This window comes from Brassica napus, chromosome A7 (genome assembly GCF_020379485.1).
Source record: "Brassica napus cultivar Da-Ae chromosome A7, Da-Ae, whole genome shotgun sequence".
In the NCBI taxonomy this organism is placed as follows: Eukaryota; Viridiplantae; Streptophyta; class Magnoliopsida; order Brassicales; family Brassicaceae; genus Brassica; species Brassica napus.
The window spans coordinates 20,190,014-20,209,122 of NC_063440.1; the positions used below are offsets into that span (position 1 = coordinate 20,190,014).

The 19,109-nt window shown below is 32.3% G+C and overlaps 3 protein-coding genes across 5 annotated transcripts; 1 reads left to right on the forward strand and 2 right to left on the reverse strand.

Annotated features, from left to right (window-relative positions):
• Positions 1 to 2,624: 2,624 nt before the first annotated feature.
• On the reverse strand, positions 2,625 to 4,314 carry LOC106353673 (zinc-finger homeodomain protein 5). Of its 2 annotated transcripts, none has more exons than XM_022688989.2 (2): positions 3,972 to 4,314; positions 2,625 to 3,757 (listed from the first exon to the last, which is right to left on the reverse strand). In XM_022688989.2, exon 2 carries the CDS (start codon positions 3,678 to 3,680, stop codon positions 2,796 to 2,798), a length of 885 nt encoding a protein of 294 aa, XP_022544710.1. In that variant the 5' UTR covers positions 3,681 to 3,757; positions 3,972 to 4,314; the 3' UTR covers positions 2,625 to 2,795. The 2 variants fall into 2 exon arrangements, with proteins under 2 accessions (XP_022544710.1, XP_013648911.1); XM_013793457.3 differs by having other exon boundaries at positions 2,625 to 3,714; positions 3,972 to 4,312.
• A 4,205-nt stretch (positions 4,315 to 8,519) lies between these two features.
• LOC106353672 (DNA-3-methyladenine glycosylase 1-like) lies at positions 8,520 to 10,778 on the reverse strand. Its single transcript, XM_013793456.3, has 2 exons — positions 9,570 to 10,778; positions 8,520 to 8,867 (listed from the first exon to the last, which is right to left on the reverse strand). The coding sequence occupies exons 1-2, from the start codon at positions 10,559 to 10,561 to the stop codon at positions 8,849 to 8,851; spliced, it is 1,011 nt and encodes a 336-aa protein (XP_013648910.1). The 5' UTR covers positions 10,562 to 10,778; the 3' UTR covers positions 8,520 to 8,848.
• Positions 10,779 to 15,371: 4,593 nt separating this feature from the next.
• LOC106353671 (sugar transporter ERD6-like 6) lies at positions 15,372 to 18,741 on the forward strand. Of its 2 annotated transcripts, XM_013793452.3 has the most exons (17): positions 15,374 to 15,882; positions 15,964 to 16,026; positions 16,107 to 16,196; positions 16,275 to 16,334; positions 16,417 to 16,482; positions 16,564 to 16,629; positions 16,709 to 16,784; positions 16,882 to 16,946; positions 17,038 to 17,130; positions 17,211 to 17,294; positions 17,389 to 17,473; positions 17,558 to 17,667; positions 17,742 to 17,801; positions 17,880 to 17,945; positions 18,027 to 18,086; positions 18,186 to 18,300; positions 18,390 to 18,741. In XM_013793452.3, exons 1-17 carry the CDS (start codon positions 15,688 to 15,690, stop codon positions 18,500 to 18,502), a joined length of 1,467 nt encoding a protein of 488 aa, XP_013648906.1. In that variant the 5' UTR covers positions 15,374 to 15,687; the 3' UTR covers positions 18,503 to 18,741. The 2 variants fall into 2 exon arrangements, with proteins under 2 accessions (XP_013648907.1, XP_013648906.1); XM_013793453.3 differs by lacking the exon at positions 18,390 to 18,741 and having other exon boundaries at positions 15,372 to 15,882; positions 18,027 to 18,112; positions 18,207 to 18,300.
• The last annotated feature ends 368 nt before the right edge of the window (positions 18,742 to 19,109 follow it).

The window sequence follows — 19,109 nt, forward strand, 5'->3', positions numbered from 1 at the left end:
CAGAGCAGTTATTCCACAAAGAGATCGTATGAGATATTGTTTTAATATTCAGATTTGTTTCTTGATTGTTAAGAAGATTGATAAGTGTAAAAATGTTTCATTCGAATATGATATGTCTATAATCGAGTCCCCAACATGAGACAAGTTTGTTAAAAAGTAAATAATTTCATTTTTCTTATATTATATAATAAATATATATTATTTACTGATAATAAAAATATAGTTATTCATCTATCACAAATATCTATGCAAATATGTGAATTAAGTACAACAATCAAACAACATAATGATTTCCACAAAGAAAATATAAAAAATATATTTATGTTATGTAATCTTATTTTCTATTCTTTAAATAATATAATACAATATTATACATTATTTTTTAGAATTGAAAAATACATATAATATCTTATCCGCGCGTATCGCGGTTAAAAAATCTAGTTTTTTATTAAAAATAAGATATCAATCAAAACACAACATTGTTTTGTTGGTGGCATTCATAAATAGTACTGTACATTGTTTCACTTATGCATTCCGATGATATAGATTACAGATTACATTTATGAACTTTACCGGTCTGATTGTTATAAATAAGTGTGGCCTTTAATCCGTCGAGCCGCCTCATTTCTAAGACCATAATTAATTCGGGGTTTTTAAAGTGGGTTTTTTAGCGTAAGTTAAAAAACTGTTTTTAACTTCCACTAAGAATCCCAATCTAAAAATTTTAGGTTAATCATGCTCTAACGTGAACAATGTAGGCAGCCAACTAAAACATACAGAAGAAGGAGGATCATATACAGAAATTAGACTTGGATCTTTTACCCTTTGGCCCACTTTCTTTTTCTCAAAGGAAGAAACAAAATGAAATAATTATTTTATAATATTAATAATCAACATTCTCCATTCAAAAGTAGTCGCAAAAAAAAGAAAATAGAAGCTCGAAAAGTGTTATTTATTTATATCCATTATTACATATATATGGTAGCTTAGATACGATACATAGGTTGTGACGACACAGAAAAAGAAAAGAAAAAGGATACACATAGGTCCTGAGTTATATAACTTTGGCCCTATCTGTGATATATATATATATATATATATATATATATATATATATCTATATGTTAAATTTCTTTGATCAAAAAAGAAATATATTAAGTTTTTTTTCTCATGTTTTTGTTTTGGTACAAAACTGCAAGGTGACTAGTTCTCTACAGTAGAGCCAAATCAAATGGTTGGAGACATTCACATCAAACATATAAAAAGTTAACTTTGATCATAACGCTTGCATATGCATATATCTATCATATATATATAATATCTATAACAAAAAAAACTAAATTATATATTGTTATATACCATAATAATAACATAACAATTTTGCTCATATAAACATTGAAATCTTCACAGAAAAATGTAACGTAGCCTGCAAAAAAATGTTGTGTTTACATTATATACTTGTTTTTTGGTTGGTTCCAAATGATGCTTATCTACAAGATTCTCTGTAAGTGAAATTAAGAAACACTTTACTAGGTTTTTTTTTTTTTGCATTTGAAGGTACGTATTGCAGCTTTTGTTTTTTTTCTAAGATTTGTATCGAACTGTTAATAATAGGGGTGGACGTTCGGGTACCCGTTCGGGTTCGGGTCGGGTATTTCGGATTTTCGGGTATTTCGGTATAGAGGTCTAGAACCCGTTCGGGTATTTCTGTACTTCGGGTCGGGTTCGGGTATTTTTAGTTCGGATTCGGTTATTTCGGATCGGGTTCGGATATTTAGATTTTGAAAAAAAATATTAAAATTTTCATTTCTCAAGTTTATTGTATTTTAAAATATAACTTTTAGTTAACTAATTTTTTATTTTTAATAGATTGAATGGTTAATAGATTTGGACATAACATTTTAAAACTAAAAAGGCACTAATTTAGTTATTTTTTTTTAATTTTGGATATAACTTTTTGTTAATTTTTGAAATAAAAAACTTGACATGCATTTTAAGTGAGTAGCAAATCATTTTTTCCGGAATTGTATGTATATCATATGAACTTAAATTATGTGTAGTATCAATATAAATATTTTATATAAAATGAGAGATATAAACTAGAAACATAAGGTTAATTATACATATGTTCGGTTATCTTCGGATATCCATTCGGGTTCGGGTATTATCCGTTCGGGTTCGGGTATCCAATCTCTCCTTATTCAATACCCGTTCGGGTATTTTGCTACTTCGGTTCGGTTTTTTCGGATCGGGTTCGGGTGCCACTTCGGATATCGGGTAAAGTGCCCACCCCTAGTTAATAATAGCGTTGAAAGCCTGTTACAAAAAAAAAAAATAGCGTCGATCGTATTTGTATATCTCTAACTTTGTACTTAAGCGTAAAAAAGACAGAATCATAAAATAGTGAATAAACTGATTACAAGTACCATCCGTGTAAAAGACAAAAAGTCAAACTAAACTAAAAACACATATTATTAAGTTAAATTGCATTCCATATACGCAACTTTTCTAATAATTAACTCAATTCTAAATTCCACTCCATGATATCTTTGTTTATAGACACACAACTTGTTACATCATGGCTAATTACCTAATTTCCAACTTCTCTATGGGGTTTTAGCCGATTGACTCTATTATTAATTTATTATTAACTACTCAAACAAAACATCATCCAATCGTACAAGCTACAAAACCTAGATAACATCTAAAACAAAAAGATAACAATAGATTAAGAGATGATTCTCTTACATAATCTCACAACTAAGTAGTACTTGATCACTTCACCATTAGAGAGTTCATGTTGTTGTTGTTGGTGTTGGTTGTTTCCTAGCATTGTTCTTGTTGTTATGCATCCAGACTTTGAAGACCTGTCTCTTAACTCCGATCTCACCACAGAATCTCTTGAGGTCTTCTTCGTCTTGCTTGTTCATCCTCCACCCTAGCTTTTCCGCAAACTCCATCATCTTCTCCTTCTGCTCCGCCGTGAACTTCGTCCTGAACCGTTTCATCGAAAACGCCGTTTGTCCCGGCGTAACACCTCCTCCATTCTCTCCGCTTGACTGTCCATACATATTCAGATCTTCACTAGACGACTCAGCTCCTCCTCCGCCGCCGCCGTAAGGGAAGCTCATCGGCGTCACCATTCCTCCTCCACCAGGAGGACTCATTCCGTACTTGTGGTGGTGCAACGGCGCGTAACTCGGCGGGGGAGGAAGCATGAGTGGGTTAAGCATCATGTTTCTCGGCGGTGGTCTTCTCCCTCCACCGTACTGGTGATGGTGGTGATGATGACGGTGATGAGAGCTTCCATCTGAGCTTCCTACGCCGTCGTTTTCTTTCCGGTGGAAATTACGGTGGCAGTCACAAGCAGCGCATCTAAGAGCTTCTAATGTTCCTTCCTCACCACTCGGCATGAACTCGCCGCAACCGTCATATACACTTCCACCGACGCTCGCCGCGTGGTTCTTCAGACACTCTCGGTACCGTACGGTGGAGATGGAAAAAGAAGGCGAAGACTTGGATTGGTGGGGAACTAGGGTTTGAGAGTTGGAAGAGACACGAGTGTTGTTGTTACCGTTGCAGTTATCTTCATTTGTAATAATGCTATTGATATTACCAACACCATTGTTGCCATTGTCATCTCTTCTTCTCTCAATCATTTCATGGCTTCTCATATCCATTTTCTTTTTCTTGGAGTTTAATTATAATTAAACCCTGAAAATGATTTAATTTGCAATTAAGGAGATGGAGAAGGGCGCTGACAAAAAAAAAAGGAGATGGAGAAGGGTTTAACTTGTGGATCTCTACCCTACCAAAAAAAAAAAAAAAAAACTTGTGGATCTCTACTCTAGGGTTTGTTTAATCTCATGTCTGGAAAAGAAAATATTAATGAGACTGCTAATAAGGAAAGAAAGACTGTTAAAGACAAAAAGAAGAATGTTAATTAAAGACAAAGAGATTCAGAGACTTACCGATAAAAGCAAGTACACGAGGTAAGACTCAGATTTTCCAGGAGGAACTGAAGAGGACCTTAACCAATAAAAGCTCAAAAGCTTTTTTTTTACTTGTGAAGGGTATTAATGGAGAGAGAGATGAGATGTCTAGGAACTTTTGGGATTGATACTGTAAAAGGGAACTTTTAGGGTTAATTAGTTGTTAAGGTTGAAAGAGAGAAGAAGTCATGTTTGATGTCTCAGTGCTCCCAACAAGCAAACCTTTGAGATCTGATTATAAGAGACAGTTCTTGTGGTGAGGCCATGGGAAAGAGATAGAGACGATCGTATGAGTATATATTATACTATCATGTAGTGAAGTACTTCTCATTTAGCATCTCCTTTGAAGTGCTTTTATAATTTTAAAGCAAAATTTTAAGGTAATCTTGGACTTAAATGAATACTAATGGTAATGATCTGTGGGATTAGTTCAACTAGTTGAAAGATTATTTCAGTGATTCTGAATTTTTAACCTGATTAAGTATATTTATGTCTATGAAGAAAGTATATTATCCCGGTTGAAAACAGAATCCCCAAAATAAAAACCTTAATTCTCTAATCTCTCAATTCTCTAATTTCTCAATCTTCTAACCCTAGTTAGAGAACTGAGAAATTAGAGAATTAAGGTTTTTAATTGAGGGGTCTGGTTTTAGTTTGTCATGAAAAAGGAGAAGAAGAGATGATAAAAAAAAAAGATGTCATTTAGACCATTTTCATATAAAAATTATACTATACTACTGACCCTTTATCAATCTTCAAGAGAAAAACGAGAACATAGAAAAAGTTAAAATGGGAAGAAAAATACTTAAAAGTTTATTTTGGAATATTAAGCTAAATGACTCTATTATAATGTTTTAACATCCAATCTAAATAGGCAATTGAACAACCTTTCAGACCACATGTTATATTGTATTGTAGTATTTGTAAATATAAACAAAATGCATTTTATTTTAAAACTACTACATTTAGCAATAATCATAACATGAGTGAACATTTTAAATCTGAAAACTAAAAAAATGAAGATAATATATAAACGAAAATAAACTAACAATGCATCAGATTAGAACTACTTCTAGTTATTTTCATCATATTCCATATATTTATTTATAAGCGGTGTATTGAGATCTTCATCAATAAATTTAAAATGATGATAAATAACATATTTTTACTCTATATATCATATACAATTAAATCATAAAAGGTATATTTTAAAACGACGCATCTGGTTGAATCAGTAATACATAATCACAGATTAATGTAAGTTTTTTAGACATCATGTAAGTTTATTTAAGTTTTACAATTAGTTGATTTGATATATTATTTTTTAATAATGCATAACTTTAGCAAAAAAAAATTGAAGCCATGTAAGTTTATAGTAATTATATTGCATAACTCTATGCATTTTGGTCACACCAATTGTTTTTTCTTTCTTAATTTGTATGAAATTTGATTGGTCTATCAGTTAGTTTAGTTCTATACACATCACGATTCAACAGTAACTTGAAGCTCAAATTTCATAGTATATATCATTGGCATGAAACTGATGCAATTATTGAATTATGTCGCAGTTTGTATGTCATTTTTACCAAGTACCACAAGCCATTAGTGCATTGACATATTAAAATGGTAAAAACAGAAAATATGAGTACATAGAATTTTTTTTAAAATTTCTCAGTTATATGATTATTTTTTGTTGTTGTTGCATAACGCTAAAATGCTAAAATGTAAATCAGTCTGAAATGGGCAGACTGTTGCTTGTATATCACAACAGTTAATTCCCTTTAAGTAAAGTAAAAAATTATATACAGTCAGCTGATAATAACTATTAAACAAACACTAACATCTAGTAATAATCAATTCAGAATATTGTAATTTGTGCCAATGGATCATATGTACATAAGTACATTTGTAATCAGAAAATTGAACGAATATTGAAGTTTACTGATAAAGTATAAACTCGCATTCTATAGCATTAAATTATGTTTGTGCATTGTGCGCATAATTCTTTTTTGTTCGGTGCAACTGCTACGTCTAATATACGTTTGTATACTTTTATTTTTGCTCAACAAGATCTTGATCGGATTTGGGCGTTGTTTGAGTGATTAAAAATCACATCTTTCAAATGTAAAGTATACTCTCTCTTTTCCTAAATTATGCATTTTCTTGTGTTTTGCACATATTAGAAAAACATATTAAATATTAATTATAAATTTGCGTTTAGCTATTCTTCATAATTTTAAACTAATAGTATTTGAATAAGTACAATTAATATTTGAATTTTACAATTTATAATTATTAACTACTAAAAATTGCAGAACAATTGTAAACATACATCTTTTTGAAACATAATTTTATTTTTAAACATTTATTTCTTAGGAACAAAGGGATTAGTTATAGGATAACCTTTATAGTTTGTTCATTTGAAAAAAAAATACCGAAAACCTTTAAAAACTAAAATTTTAATGTCAAAACCACAAATAATTACCATCATACTGTTTTATTTTGGAGATGTACCAAAAAGGAGCGTTTAGTAAAAAAAAAAGAAGGAAATTAGGCTTTATAGTGTGTGGGTTGCAGAGAAGGGCAGTACAGAGAACAACCGACAAGGTCAAGTTGGAATCCCAGCCACATGCCCTGCCACATTATGGCCCCCGCCATTCTCTCTCTCCTCCATTATTTTTACTCTCTCTCTTGAATCTTTGTTAATGTTCTTATGCCAATATTATGAACGTTGCTATATAAATTCACCCGCGTAGCTTAATCATCTTATAAACATCAAAAGTTGAAGATATATATCTCTGATACGATTAAGATCATGTCTCAAAAGTATGTAGCATCAAGATTACAACAATACACGTAGATTTACGCATTGGATTGGAACAGTGTACATGATAGAGTTAAAACTTTATTAAAGACAAATACAAATATCATGCTTGATAAGATATTAAGATATCAAGCTTATCATCAGATCTCATTGCTATTCATACTATATTTATTTGTCTTCTTTTGCTTATTTTTGCTTTGGGAGGAGAAGACTTAATCGATGTATATCAAGATCAGCCATCTATAGTTAGGAGAATTGTTAAGATTTGAAATGTCTGTATTTAAACAGAGAACCTAAACCAGAAAAAGCAGTTTTGAAGTAGTAACAACTGTATAACCCAACAATGTCTGAATCATAATCTCTCTCTCACACTCTCTGCCACCCTCCACGCTTCCCCGCAAGCAAACTTTTTCCTTTTCCCTCACTTTTTTAATTTTCTTTCTTCCTATGATTTTCTACACCTAAGTTGTAGCTTCTATGGTGTAGGGATATTTTGAGATTTGGAACTATCAAATTCCACTAACTTGGTTTCACTAAAGTATCTAATTTTATATCCGGTTCATTTAAACCAGTATCTGGTTTGATTAAATGAATTCCACCAACTCTCTGGACACCAATAGGCTATTGGTGTCCTCTCTTTGCTTCATGTATGAACTCTCTCATCCAAGTTACTTTTCATTATCTAGCGCGTTAAAAATATAATTAACATGGCGATTTAAGGGATTAACTTCATGGAATATTGTTTAGACAACCATGTAGAATATATTGAGTATATATGTATATAAAAGAAAAGATTAGCTGGAAATGAAATGAATGAAAAGGAAAGCAGTGATTTGTCTCTATCAGCTCTCTCCTTTCTGAAAAACAAAACTTAAGGGTTGTGTGTTCCCAACTTGTTCTGTAGCCAAAACCAGAACGACTCTTACCTCAACTGTGTTCAGAACACGTGCTTTGTTGTTTTCTAAATAATGAGATTTGTTTGCCTCTCAAGTCTCCTCATAGTCTCACATGCTTCACTTTCCCTACTCACTTCTTACTGAACACAGATTCAGTTGTGTGGAGGAGAAAGACGGATCTGTGTCTGTTACAGTGACAGAAGAAATAAACCAAACAATTGTTTTCATATCTAACATGTTGTCTTCAAACTGATAATAGGAATATCCCAAACCTTACGTAACATCAAAAGGGTTCTTCTTTTTCTTCCATGCGAGTACGATTTGCTAGTATGTTTTGACAACTCAACGCAACAATGACAGCTAAACCATAAGCTTTTTTTTACTGTATATATCTATACTATTATTTGCGAAGTGATTTTCTGTAACAGAGCTCTCAGTTAAAAGTTAAAACGATTAAGACTAATAATATTAATAAATTTTTATATTTATTTATTATATAATAAAAACGGATTTTATACTAATAATATTAGATTTTTTAAAAATTAGATAAATCTTAATTGTGTTGTTATATTAAAAGAATATTTTCTATTATAAATTTTAAATATAAAACAATTTATTATTAATTAAGAAAAACATTTGTATAAAAATATTTTCTAAAATATTTTTAATATGTGAGCATATATATTTTAATGAATTTTTTATATATATACAAGTAATCTGATATTTGAGTTAAAATTTTTGGAAACATAAAATGCTAATTTCGAATTATGTTTGTGTGATTATTTGTAAGAAGATTAAGCCAACATGTGCAGGAAAAACACCTGGTTAACAATGAGAAAATGAAAGATTTGGCTCTGTTTTACAGGAATAATGAGCTTTCTTTAAGCAGCAATTTTAAGCCTCCAACAAGAGAAAATCAAAGTTCATCGGCTAAACTATATATCTTTACATAACAAGACGGTTTCTGCCGCATAGTCTTTCAGTTTCGTGTCTTGAGAAACCCAACCTACAAAAGTTCCTGCTTTATTCTTATTTCTTCACAGCAGAACACTCGACCTTTTCACCTGACAGTAGCTGAAGACCGGACCAGAACCCTCTAACGCCATGGACGACAACAACTTATGGTGGGAAGCCAGCTAAGTTTGGCCCCATGCCCTGTTAAGTAGTCAATAAGAACCACATAAGAAGACTAATGTATCAACAACCTCGTTATAATTGTAATTACTCCTTAATTAACAAACCAAGTATTCAGCATTACAAAAGTATAGTGACTTGGATGAGAAAAGCCTCAGTTATTATGTTTGTGATGGTTTCCACATTTTAACGTTGTCACGTGAAACACTAGTACCTAAGGTACGCAAAGTATCAAATATTAGAATCCCTATGTACCATTTTCTTCAACATGATCTTGTTTTAGTGAAGGCTTTCACTGCCGCACATGTGATTACGTTGAAAAGTAAAGGCCTCCACATGAAAAATCTATCAATTTACGTCTATCAAGCCATGAAAACCAGCCTCAATACACATTCCCTGCATAGATGCTACTCTTGAACATACTAAACTCCACGAAACTATGGTATTTTCTCATGTGACTTGTCAGCTCGATACAAGTTTTAGATACTAAAAACTATCTTAACCACAATCCCCTTGACAATTGCATCTACAGTTAAAGCTAAATACCTTGTGAAGCATTGAGATTAACTTTAGGAAACGATAACTAGACGTTAGTACTCGTTTTCAGAAAGTACCATCTATAAGGCAACCACTCCAGTGACTGCTACATCTACCTTAAGGGCAAACTTCAAGCAGGGACAAGTATTGCACAGAAACTACGTTAGATACAGTAGCTGACTATACCCGATACTGAACACACTAAGAGGGTCCAGAAGCTGTGACTGTTGTTGCTGTTGCATGTCTTCCAACTGCGGAAACGCCAAATCAGCTCCTGAACTCACCGCCCCAGCATTAGACGGAGTCCCTTTAGCTTCAATGAGCCGCCACATGTACCAAGACCCAACCGACCTATACGGACGCCACTTCTCGCAAATCCCCTCCATCTGCGAAGGACGAGGCAGCTCCGGCAAGTCATAAAGCATCTGCACACCTTTCCTCACACCAAGATCGTTAACAGGCAACACATCAGGTCTATGAAGCGAGTTTATCATAAACATATGAACCGACCAAGACCCGATCCCGTTAACCATCGTCAGCATCGTGAACAGAGACTTATCATCCATGCTCACAATCCCAGAATCCGACAAGATCCCGTTTTGATACTTTCTCGCGAGATCGTGGAGGTAACTCGCTTTCCTCCCGGAGACACCGATCTGACGAAGCTCCTGAGGCGTCAAGGGGAGGACATTCTCCGGAACGACGCCGTTTTCGCCTCCGCAGAGGGAAACGAAGCGCGTGTAGATTGAGTTCCCCGCTTTAGCAGCAAGCTGCTGGTAGAGGATGCTTCGGATGAGAGCCAAGAAGGGAGTGTTGAAAGACTCGTACTTTGGCGGTGGGTGTGCGTCGATCAACGAGGCTAGGAGAGGATCGACGCTGCGGAGGTGGGTTATCGCCGCTTCGAGCTCTCCCTCGCAAGTTAGAGACTTTGCGTGGATCCTCGGTGGCTGCGATGGTTTGCCCTTCGGTGAAGGTCTCGCGTCGTTGTTGGGAGAAAGCTTTCTGATTTTTCGAGGACGGAGAGGGATTTTGGAAGGAGGGGAGGATACATTGCTTAGCTCGGTGATTCTCGGGGCTTCGATGGTGGTTGATGAGACGATTGAGCCGGGAACGGAGGCGGAGGAGGAGTCGTCGGAATCGTTGCTTTGCGGTGGTTGAGAAGGTTGTGGTTCACCCATGTGGAAAATCGAATTGGGTTGAATTAGGGTTTTGTTTGATCGCTTGAAGAAGTAATCGGAGAATGGACACGGCGGAGTGAAGTTGCGTCTTTTGGCTTGACTTTGATTCTTTTCTGACGCGCTTTTAACTATAGTGGCCTTCACGCTCCGATGTCTTCTGTGTGGGCTTTATGATAAAAAAGTAGAGTCCGTTTGCTTTAATAAGCCCAAACTGGATTACTTGGGTCTTTCAACTGAGCTCAATATACACAAGAAACACCTTACTTTGTTTAATTTAAAATAGTTACAAAGTAAATAAAAGTTGATTAAAACTCCCTCTGAAAACTGGGGGGAAAAGTCGTTGATCTATTGTTTTCATATAATTTGAGAATTAACTGAGTGATGTTTTTGTGGTCAACAAAAGAGTTAATTAATGGGAAATTGCATCCAATATACACACAAAAAAACAAAATTCACTAACTAACTAAAAACACCCCCTCTCTCCTACTTTCTCTTCCTATCTCTCTATACTCTCTCTCTCTCTAAAAATCTAATTTCACTTTTTTTTTGGCTATTCAGCAAATAAGCCCTTAATTAATTGGGTGATGAATAAGCCGAAACTGGAATGCTTGAGTTAGACCCTTCTTTGTGAAATAAATAACAATTAAATACTTTTCCAAGAGTCTTGATCTATTGTTTTCATATAATTTGAGACTTTACTGAGTAATGTTATGTTTAATTTTATTATAAGGATTAAAGAATAAAATATACAATGGCGATGGGAAGGACTATTCACTACAAAAAAAACATTGAATTGTATCACTTAAATTGTATCACAAAAATAAGTGATACCATTTTAAATCACTTATTCAGAACTGAAACAAATATTTATACTTTTAAATCATTTATAGTAATTGATGTTATTATTAATTAATTTAACATCAGTTCGATATAAGTGATGTCTTTTCTTTTAATTTGTATCATTTTAACAAAAATGATACAATTATATAAAATTATATCAATTACACAATTGATGCATATATTATTTTGTTTAGTATCACTTATTTAAATGATCTATAATTTACATCAGTAAAATAATTGATGCTAATAAAAATTATATATATATATATATATATTAGCATCGGTCTAATAAAAATGATATTGTTTTTAATCTTATTTTGCATCTGTTGAAATATATTATCTAGTACAAAATTAGTTTGGATCTATAAAATAATTAATAAATATAATATAATTGTATAATTATATACTAAACAGGATCTATTATAGTTCCCCAAAAAAAGGAACCACAATCCCACATAAAACGTGAACTAATCAGTTAAAAAGTAGGGAATACCAGAAATAGTATAATATTCTTGTGATTTTAATTTTTTGTTAGCTTTAATTTTACTGGATCATAATTTTCTATAACTGTTTCACTTCAATATTTTCATCTTCGTCTCTTTTTCATTTTTTCTCTGTTTCAGTTTCTTAAACTTTTGTTCAGAGCTTAAAATTTGTTGTTTTGGTTATTTGATCAGAAACAGATTTCAACAATATCAAGCATTATATGAGTCACGATGACAAATGCGTTTCTTTTCATGAAAGGGTTTAAAGATTGCTGAAGTTTGCTAATCAAACGACTCTGATTAAACTTTTGAGAGGTATTATTTCTTTTTTCTTTCTCTATTCTCAAATTTTTTGAAAACTACAAGTTCTTATATTTTTTGTTTATGTCTTAATAATCATTCTCTATTAGGATCAGAATAATTCAGAGATATATGAAGACACGACAAGAGTGATTTGAAATGTGGAGGAAAATCGATAGAGATTGAAGATGAAAAAAGAAGATGCAAAGAATGAGAAGAAAAAAGAAGAATCTGGATATAATTGCTAGTATTTTTTTTGTATCTCCGCATTCTTCATGTTTTTTTCTTTCTCATAACTAGTAATTTGTTTAACTTTCTATATTCTTTTTTTCTTCTCTGTACCTTTTTTATTTTTCTTGTTTTCTTGGCTATGTTATATTTCAATGGAAAATTAATAAATTGTTACAAAATAATATTTTATTTTATATGTATTTTCTACTCTACAAATGATTCTAATATTTAAAACAATAACTATAAATAGTAAAACTATTAAAATATTTTTTAATAAATCGATATTAATTTATTAAATTATTAATTAATATTTTATTAACTAAATCAGTTATTTTAATTGATGTCAATACTAATATCATTTGGAAAAATTGATGTAATTGTTAATATCGTTTTTACAATTGATATATATATTGACATCACATAAAGTAACTGATGAAAATATAATAATTTCTTACATCATTTGTTAATAAAATGATGTAAATTATTTGTATCACCACTTTCAGAGTCATTTATTTAAGTGATGTAAAATTATTTTACATCATTTATAACTAATGCAAAAATATAAATTAAATGATGCTAAATGACTTTTTTTTTTGTAGTGATTGTACATGTGAGGAACGAGGAGGAAACAAAAAGACTTGATCAGTGTTATGTACAATGCAGATATATAAATATTTGTGGTCAACAAAAAAAATTAGATCGTGGTGATGTGGAGACAGTAATATCAGATCACAAAGACGTGTTTGGTGTGATATGATACTCTGTCTTTCTGACCATCTCTTACCTCACATTTCGCTCGTTTTGTTTTTTGTTCTTTTATTTCTTTCTACCAAACAGCAAACTAAAAAACAATGAAAATAAATATTTTTTTTATTTAATATAAAGTCTACCATCTTTAAAAATAATATTCTGGCTTACGTATCTAGACAAATTTCTGATCTGTATATTTTGATGGATTTTATATATTGAAAGACAAGAAATAAGTTTCTCTGGCCCAAATTATATTATCAGACCAATATATGCAAGACAAACAATACTAATTTTTGATTAAAAAATAATTCAAAGCTTGATGATCAAAATTTATTTCTCTTTCTAGAAAATTATAGAAATGTAAACTAAAAACGCAAAAAGTGAAAAAACTCTAATAATTTGCCAAACCTTCTCTAATCCTTGACATGCCATATCCATGCTTCTTGGACTTGGATAAATTATGGACCGGATAGTTCTGGAATAATGTCTATGAAATAACATGGAATATTCGAAGTGCAAAGATGTTGTAAGAGCTTATCGATATTACATGATGAGTTGCATAATTTTTTGGACAATAATTAGCCTATAAAACATGATAGTTTTTAGCGATTTGATTCAAAACCAACTGTTTGGAGTTGTTAAAAAGACTAAAAATCCAGTGTACACAAAAAAGACTAAAATTCCAACAAAACCGATAGTTTCTTCAAGTTACGACCATACCTTTTAGTTATCTTTGAAATATGTTTGTTAATTTCAGTTCAAATATAAGTTCTCATGTATAGTTCACATATCCGTATCAATTAGTATATGGATAAGTTTGACGAAAAAAACATATATTTTGATGGCAAATTTTGCTGGCCTTTGAAAACTGGATAGAATTATCCGGAATATTACAAAATATGTATTCAATTTATTGCCAGGGTATTATCTATTTTCTGCATAGTTTATTGGTTATATATATATATTTAATTTAGAAAAATCTCCAAAATAATATTTTCTAAAAATTCTCAAAACAGCACTCATTTAATAAGAAAAACTTAATTTACCCTAATTTTAACTTCAATATAAAACAAAAAAAGTTTTTGTAATAACTTTTTAAATTTATTTATCTACTCTATTAAAATAAAGTCATTGGAAAAATCTACTGTAATAATTTATAATTGGACCTTCTCATTAATAACTTAATATTTTTTATTTGATATTCACATTAATTAATCAAAAATAATTCTTTAAAGAAATCAGAAAGAATATTCTTTAGTAAGATACTAATATTTTTACACTAAACAAATGAAATTTCAAATGAATATTCTTTAATTTTTAGGTTATTTAAATATCCTACATGTATGTGTATCATTATAACAATCTTTTTTTCATAAATCATATCAAATATACATGTAACGATATATTCTTATAATTTGATACATAAATTCATGGCTAATATTCATTTGTTGTTATATTATTACATAATATAATTTAAAATTCGCAGAATTTATTCAATAAAAATTATAAAAACTAAAACATAAAATATATTCGATCGACTATATTTAATATTTTCATTTTATATAAATAATTGCAATAAACTCAAAACATATAAAACTAAAATATAAATTATATATAATACAAATCTTAAAACACAAATATTTCTTTTACGCATAAATGTAAATTACTGATATAAATTTAAAATATAAAAATGTAACTATTATTTATACACATTATATTAGTCAAATACAACATTAATTACATTTAACACTAACTTTTTAACAAAACATCAACTACTTACTTTTATCTCTATTTTAAAGATGTTTCTCTATTTGATTATTGAAAATTAAAATACATTGGTATTCAGCAACTAATGAAAAATTAAATTACATTTTGAAACATAAATTATTATATTAATAATACCAAAAATATACATGAATAATGATTTTTTATACATTATATAACATCAAATTGTAAATAATATATTTTAAAAATATTATAAAAATCAAAATCAAAATCAAAACTATATATAAATAGAAAAAAATATCTGCGCAGATAGATAAAATTCTAGTTAATGTTATTTTAGAGATGTTTCTCTTTATTTGAACACAGGGTGTTTTATTACTATCTCAAGGTTTTACTCTTTTAATTTTAAGAAGAATTATTACATAAAAAAAGTTATATCCATTTATCCAGACAAGACCTTTATTTTTGTCCAAATTTGGTTTATGCGTCGACAGTATGTGATCTAAAAAAAACTGTCTGAAGCAGTCTCATGATCTCTCTGTCTCTTTCAGCAAATAATCACTACATCACCGCCATATACACACCACATTATCTTCCATTTCTTCGTTTTCTTTTATAAGACGGCATTTCTCAATCCATTCTTATCCAAGTTATCGTCATTCTCAGAAAGTCCTCACAGGAGTTTTTGTTGACTTTTCCCGTTTAGAATCGGCATTTTACTTCCTCAATCTTGAAGCTTTTGATAAGAAAAGACAATAGATTTGAGAGTGTAGAGACATAAAGAAAATCAAAAAGATGAGTTCGAGGGATGAGACAGAGGAGGCCAGGAATGAGCTGCGACGACCTTTCATGCACACAGGAAGTTGGTACCGGATGGGCTCAAGACAATCGAGCATGATGGGTTCGTCTCAAGTCATCAAAGACAACTCAATCTCTGTTCTTGCTTGTGTTCTGATCATTGCTCTTGGTCCTATTCAATTCGGATTCACTGTAAGTCGTTGAAAAATCTCACCTTTACTTGTTCATTTGTTTTAGAAAGTTTGAGACTTTATACATTTTTTTTTGGACCAGTGTGGTTACTCTTCTCCAACTCAAGCTGCAATCATCAAGGATCTTGGTTTGACTGTATCTGAGGTAATAAGACCGATCCTTTGTCTAGAGCTGCTGCCTGGTCTCTTGTTTGACTTTTTGATATTTTTTGTCTCCATGTGTAGTACTCTGTGTTTGGTTCTCTGTCCAATGTGGGTGCTATGGTTGGTGCTATTGCCAGTGGTCAGATCGCTGAATACATTGGAAGAAAAGGGGTACACTTTGTTTTTTTTTAACTGATTCTTGAATTGATCCATGTGATGATCTCTTATTGTGTGTGTTTCTTTGGACAGTCTCTGATGATTGCTGCAATTCCTAATATCATTGGCTGGCTTTGCATATCATTTGCAGAAGTGAGTATATATATAAGCTAAATAGATCTCTGGAGATTTTAGATTTTTACCTTATCTCTCTACATCATTATGGTATTTGTAGGATACTTCTTTTCTTTACATGGGAAGACTTTTAGAAGGTTTTGGTGTTGGGATCATCTCTTACACGGTAATACTGAACTCGCCTAGTTTGTTTGCTTATAGAACAACTCGTCTCGGTGAGTTTATGCAACTCGGTTTGTGGTTTTAGGTGCCTGTATATATTGCTGAGATTGCTCCACAGAATATGAGGGGAGGGTTGGGTTCTGTTAACCAGGTTTGTCACCTCTAGCTGACTGATTCTTCTTTTTAATTTCATGAAACAGATTCTTAGTGCTTAACATTTTTTGATGTAGCTTTCTGTGACAATTGGAATAATGTTGGCTTATTTACTTGGCCTCTTTGTTCCATGGAGAATCCTTGCAGTCTTGGGTAAATCTCATTACACAGAGCCTGAAACTAGTTTATGATTATGACTCATCAACATCCTCTCTAATCACTTTTCTCTCTTGTCTTCCTTTATCTTTAGGGACATTGCCATGCATAGTATTGATACCTGGTCTCTTTTTCATTCCTGAGTCCCCTCGTTGGCTGGTACGCCTTAGAAAGTTCCACTTATTTTTATTGAGTTGGTGCATATTTTGGTTAATACACTCTTATGGGATGCTTTGCTTTAAATTTGTAGGCAAAAATGGGTATGACTGATGATTTTGAAACCTCATTACAAGTTCTTAGAGGGTTTGAGACTGATATTACCGTTGAGGTTAATGAAATCAAGGTAATATTACCACTGAGTATGATTCCTTCCATGAATGACTTTCAAAAGCTTTATATTTCATATTGTCTGCATATCTGCAGAGATCTGTGGGAACATCTACAAAACGATCGTCTACAGTTCGGTTTGTTGATCTCAAGCGCAGGAGATACTATTTCCCACTTATGGTACAAACGTTAAATATCTCTCCCTTGGAAGATACTTTGTTTACCGTATGAAACAGTATCTTAAAACTCTGTTTCTTTGTTGCGTGTGTAATAGGTTGGTATAGGGTTGCTTGTACTTCAACAACTCGGTGGAATTAATGGTGTCCTGTTTTATTCCAGTACAATCTTTGAGTCTGCAGGTAGGCCCTTGCTCTAAGATAACACTTGATGCTTCTTGTTTCATGTCGTTACATAAACTATTTTTTCTTTGCTTTTACTTTTAGGAGTTACATCGAGTAACGCAGCAACATTTGGGGTCGGTGCTATTCAGGTAGTGGCGACTGCAATATCAACATGGTTGGTGGACAAAGCAGGTCGTCGGCTTCTTCTTACCGTGAGTATTAGTTCATTAGTGTCATATCTTTAGGGAGGTTAACTACTAATAAGGAAAATGGGAATGTTTTGTAGATCTCTTCTGTTGGGATGACGATAAGCCTAGTGATTGTTGCAGCTGCCTTCTACCTTAAGGTACTTTATAAGTTCTAACTTCCCTAAACACCATAATCTGAGAGTTGACGTTTTGAGTTTTTAACATCTCTTGTTTAGGAATTTGTGTCTCACGATTCAGACATGTACAGTATGCTGAGTATCTTGTCAGTAGTTGGAGTAGTGGTAAGTTTGTTATATTATTGAAACATTTTTGAAGCAGTTAGCTATTATTATATTTGCTTTAACTCCGTTGAATCATTACAGGCAATGGTTGTTTCTTTCTCATTGGGAATGGGACCAATTCCGTGGCTCATTATGTCTGAGGTGATTAGATGTTAGAACTAAGTGTGGTAAGAACCAAACAGCGAAAAAAGCTGTACTAAACTACCATCTGCTTGCTTTGTTGATGTTTTTGGTAAATAGATCCTTCCTGTGAACATAAAGGGTTTAGCTGGAAGTATAGCAACTTTAGCCAATTGGTTTATCTCTTGGTTGATCACCATGACCGCAAACTTGCTATTAGCCTGGAGCAGTGGAGGTTTCTCCCTCACTCTATCTTCCTCTTTTCTCTCTGTCAACACACGATAGGTCATTTTGTTGATGGGGGTTTTGGTTAATTCTGAGCAGGAACTTTCACTCTATACGGTTTGGTTTGTGCATTCACAGTGGTGTTCGTGACTCTGTGGGTTCCTGAGACCAAAGGGAAAACGCTTGAAGAACTTCAAGCCTTGTTCAGATGAGAAAAACTCAAAAACAATTTCATTTTTTGGTCTCCCTCTCTCTTTTGGCCACGAACAAGAAGAAACGGAGAAATGTTCCAGCTGTTGTTAATTGGGCTGAGAAGTTACTAAAATTTGTTTGTTTGTTTGTTGTGTGTCAATATTTATTTTTTGTTCAAAGTTGTGTGTCAATAATCTTCTGTTCAATGTATATGAACAAACATTCAAGTTTTTTGTAATTTGATCAAACTCTTCACACAGAGATAAATCTGAACATCAACATTGCCAGAAAAGATGATGATCTAGAATTGTAACCTTACATGGTGCTTGTTGATGCAATCTTCCTGACAGCAACTACAAAAGTGCTCCTATGAACCACAGATCTTTAGCTAGGCTAACTTCCCCAACCCTACAACCCATTCCACCGAGGTAAAAGCTGTTGATGTTACCTATCAACTTGTGTTTGTTCACAGTCATTGCAGATAGTGAAGGTGCAATGTTAAAGACACTACAATTCACAATGCAAATTCCAATATCCTTTGGTTTAATCTCTCTGTTGGTGGAAAAGGTTGTCTAAAGCACCAAACATAACTTGTTCTGCTTCTTCTCTTGCAGCAGCCAGTTACAG

Coding starts and splice junctions, on each gene's coding strand:
- LOC106353673 (XM_022688989.2), bottom strand. CDS start 3,680: ATGGATATGAGAAGCCATGAAATGATTGAGAGAAGAAGAGATGACAAT.
- LOC106353672 (XM_013793456.3), bottom strand. CDS start 10,561: ATGGGTGAACCACAACCTTCTCAACCACCGCAAAGCAACGATTCCGAC.
- LOC106353671 (XM_013793452.3), top strand. CDS start 15,688: ATGAGTTCGAGGGATGAGACAGAGGAGGCCAGGAATGAGCTGCGACGA. Junction 16,197..16,274: donor AATACATTGGAAGAAAAGGG/GTACACTTTGTT, acceptor TTCTTTGGACAG/TCTCTGATGATTGCTGCAAT. Junction 18,087..18,185: donor CGTGGCTCATTATGTCTGAG/GTGATTAGATGT, acceptor TTTGGTAAATAG/ATCCTTCCTGTGAACATAAA.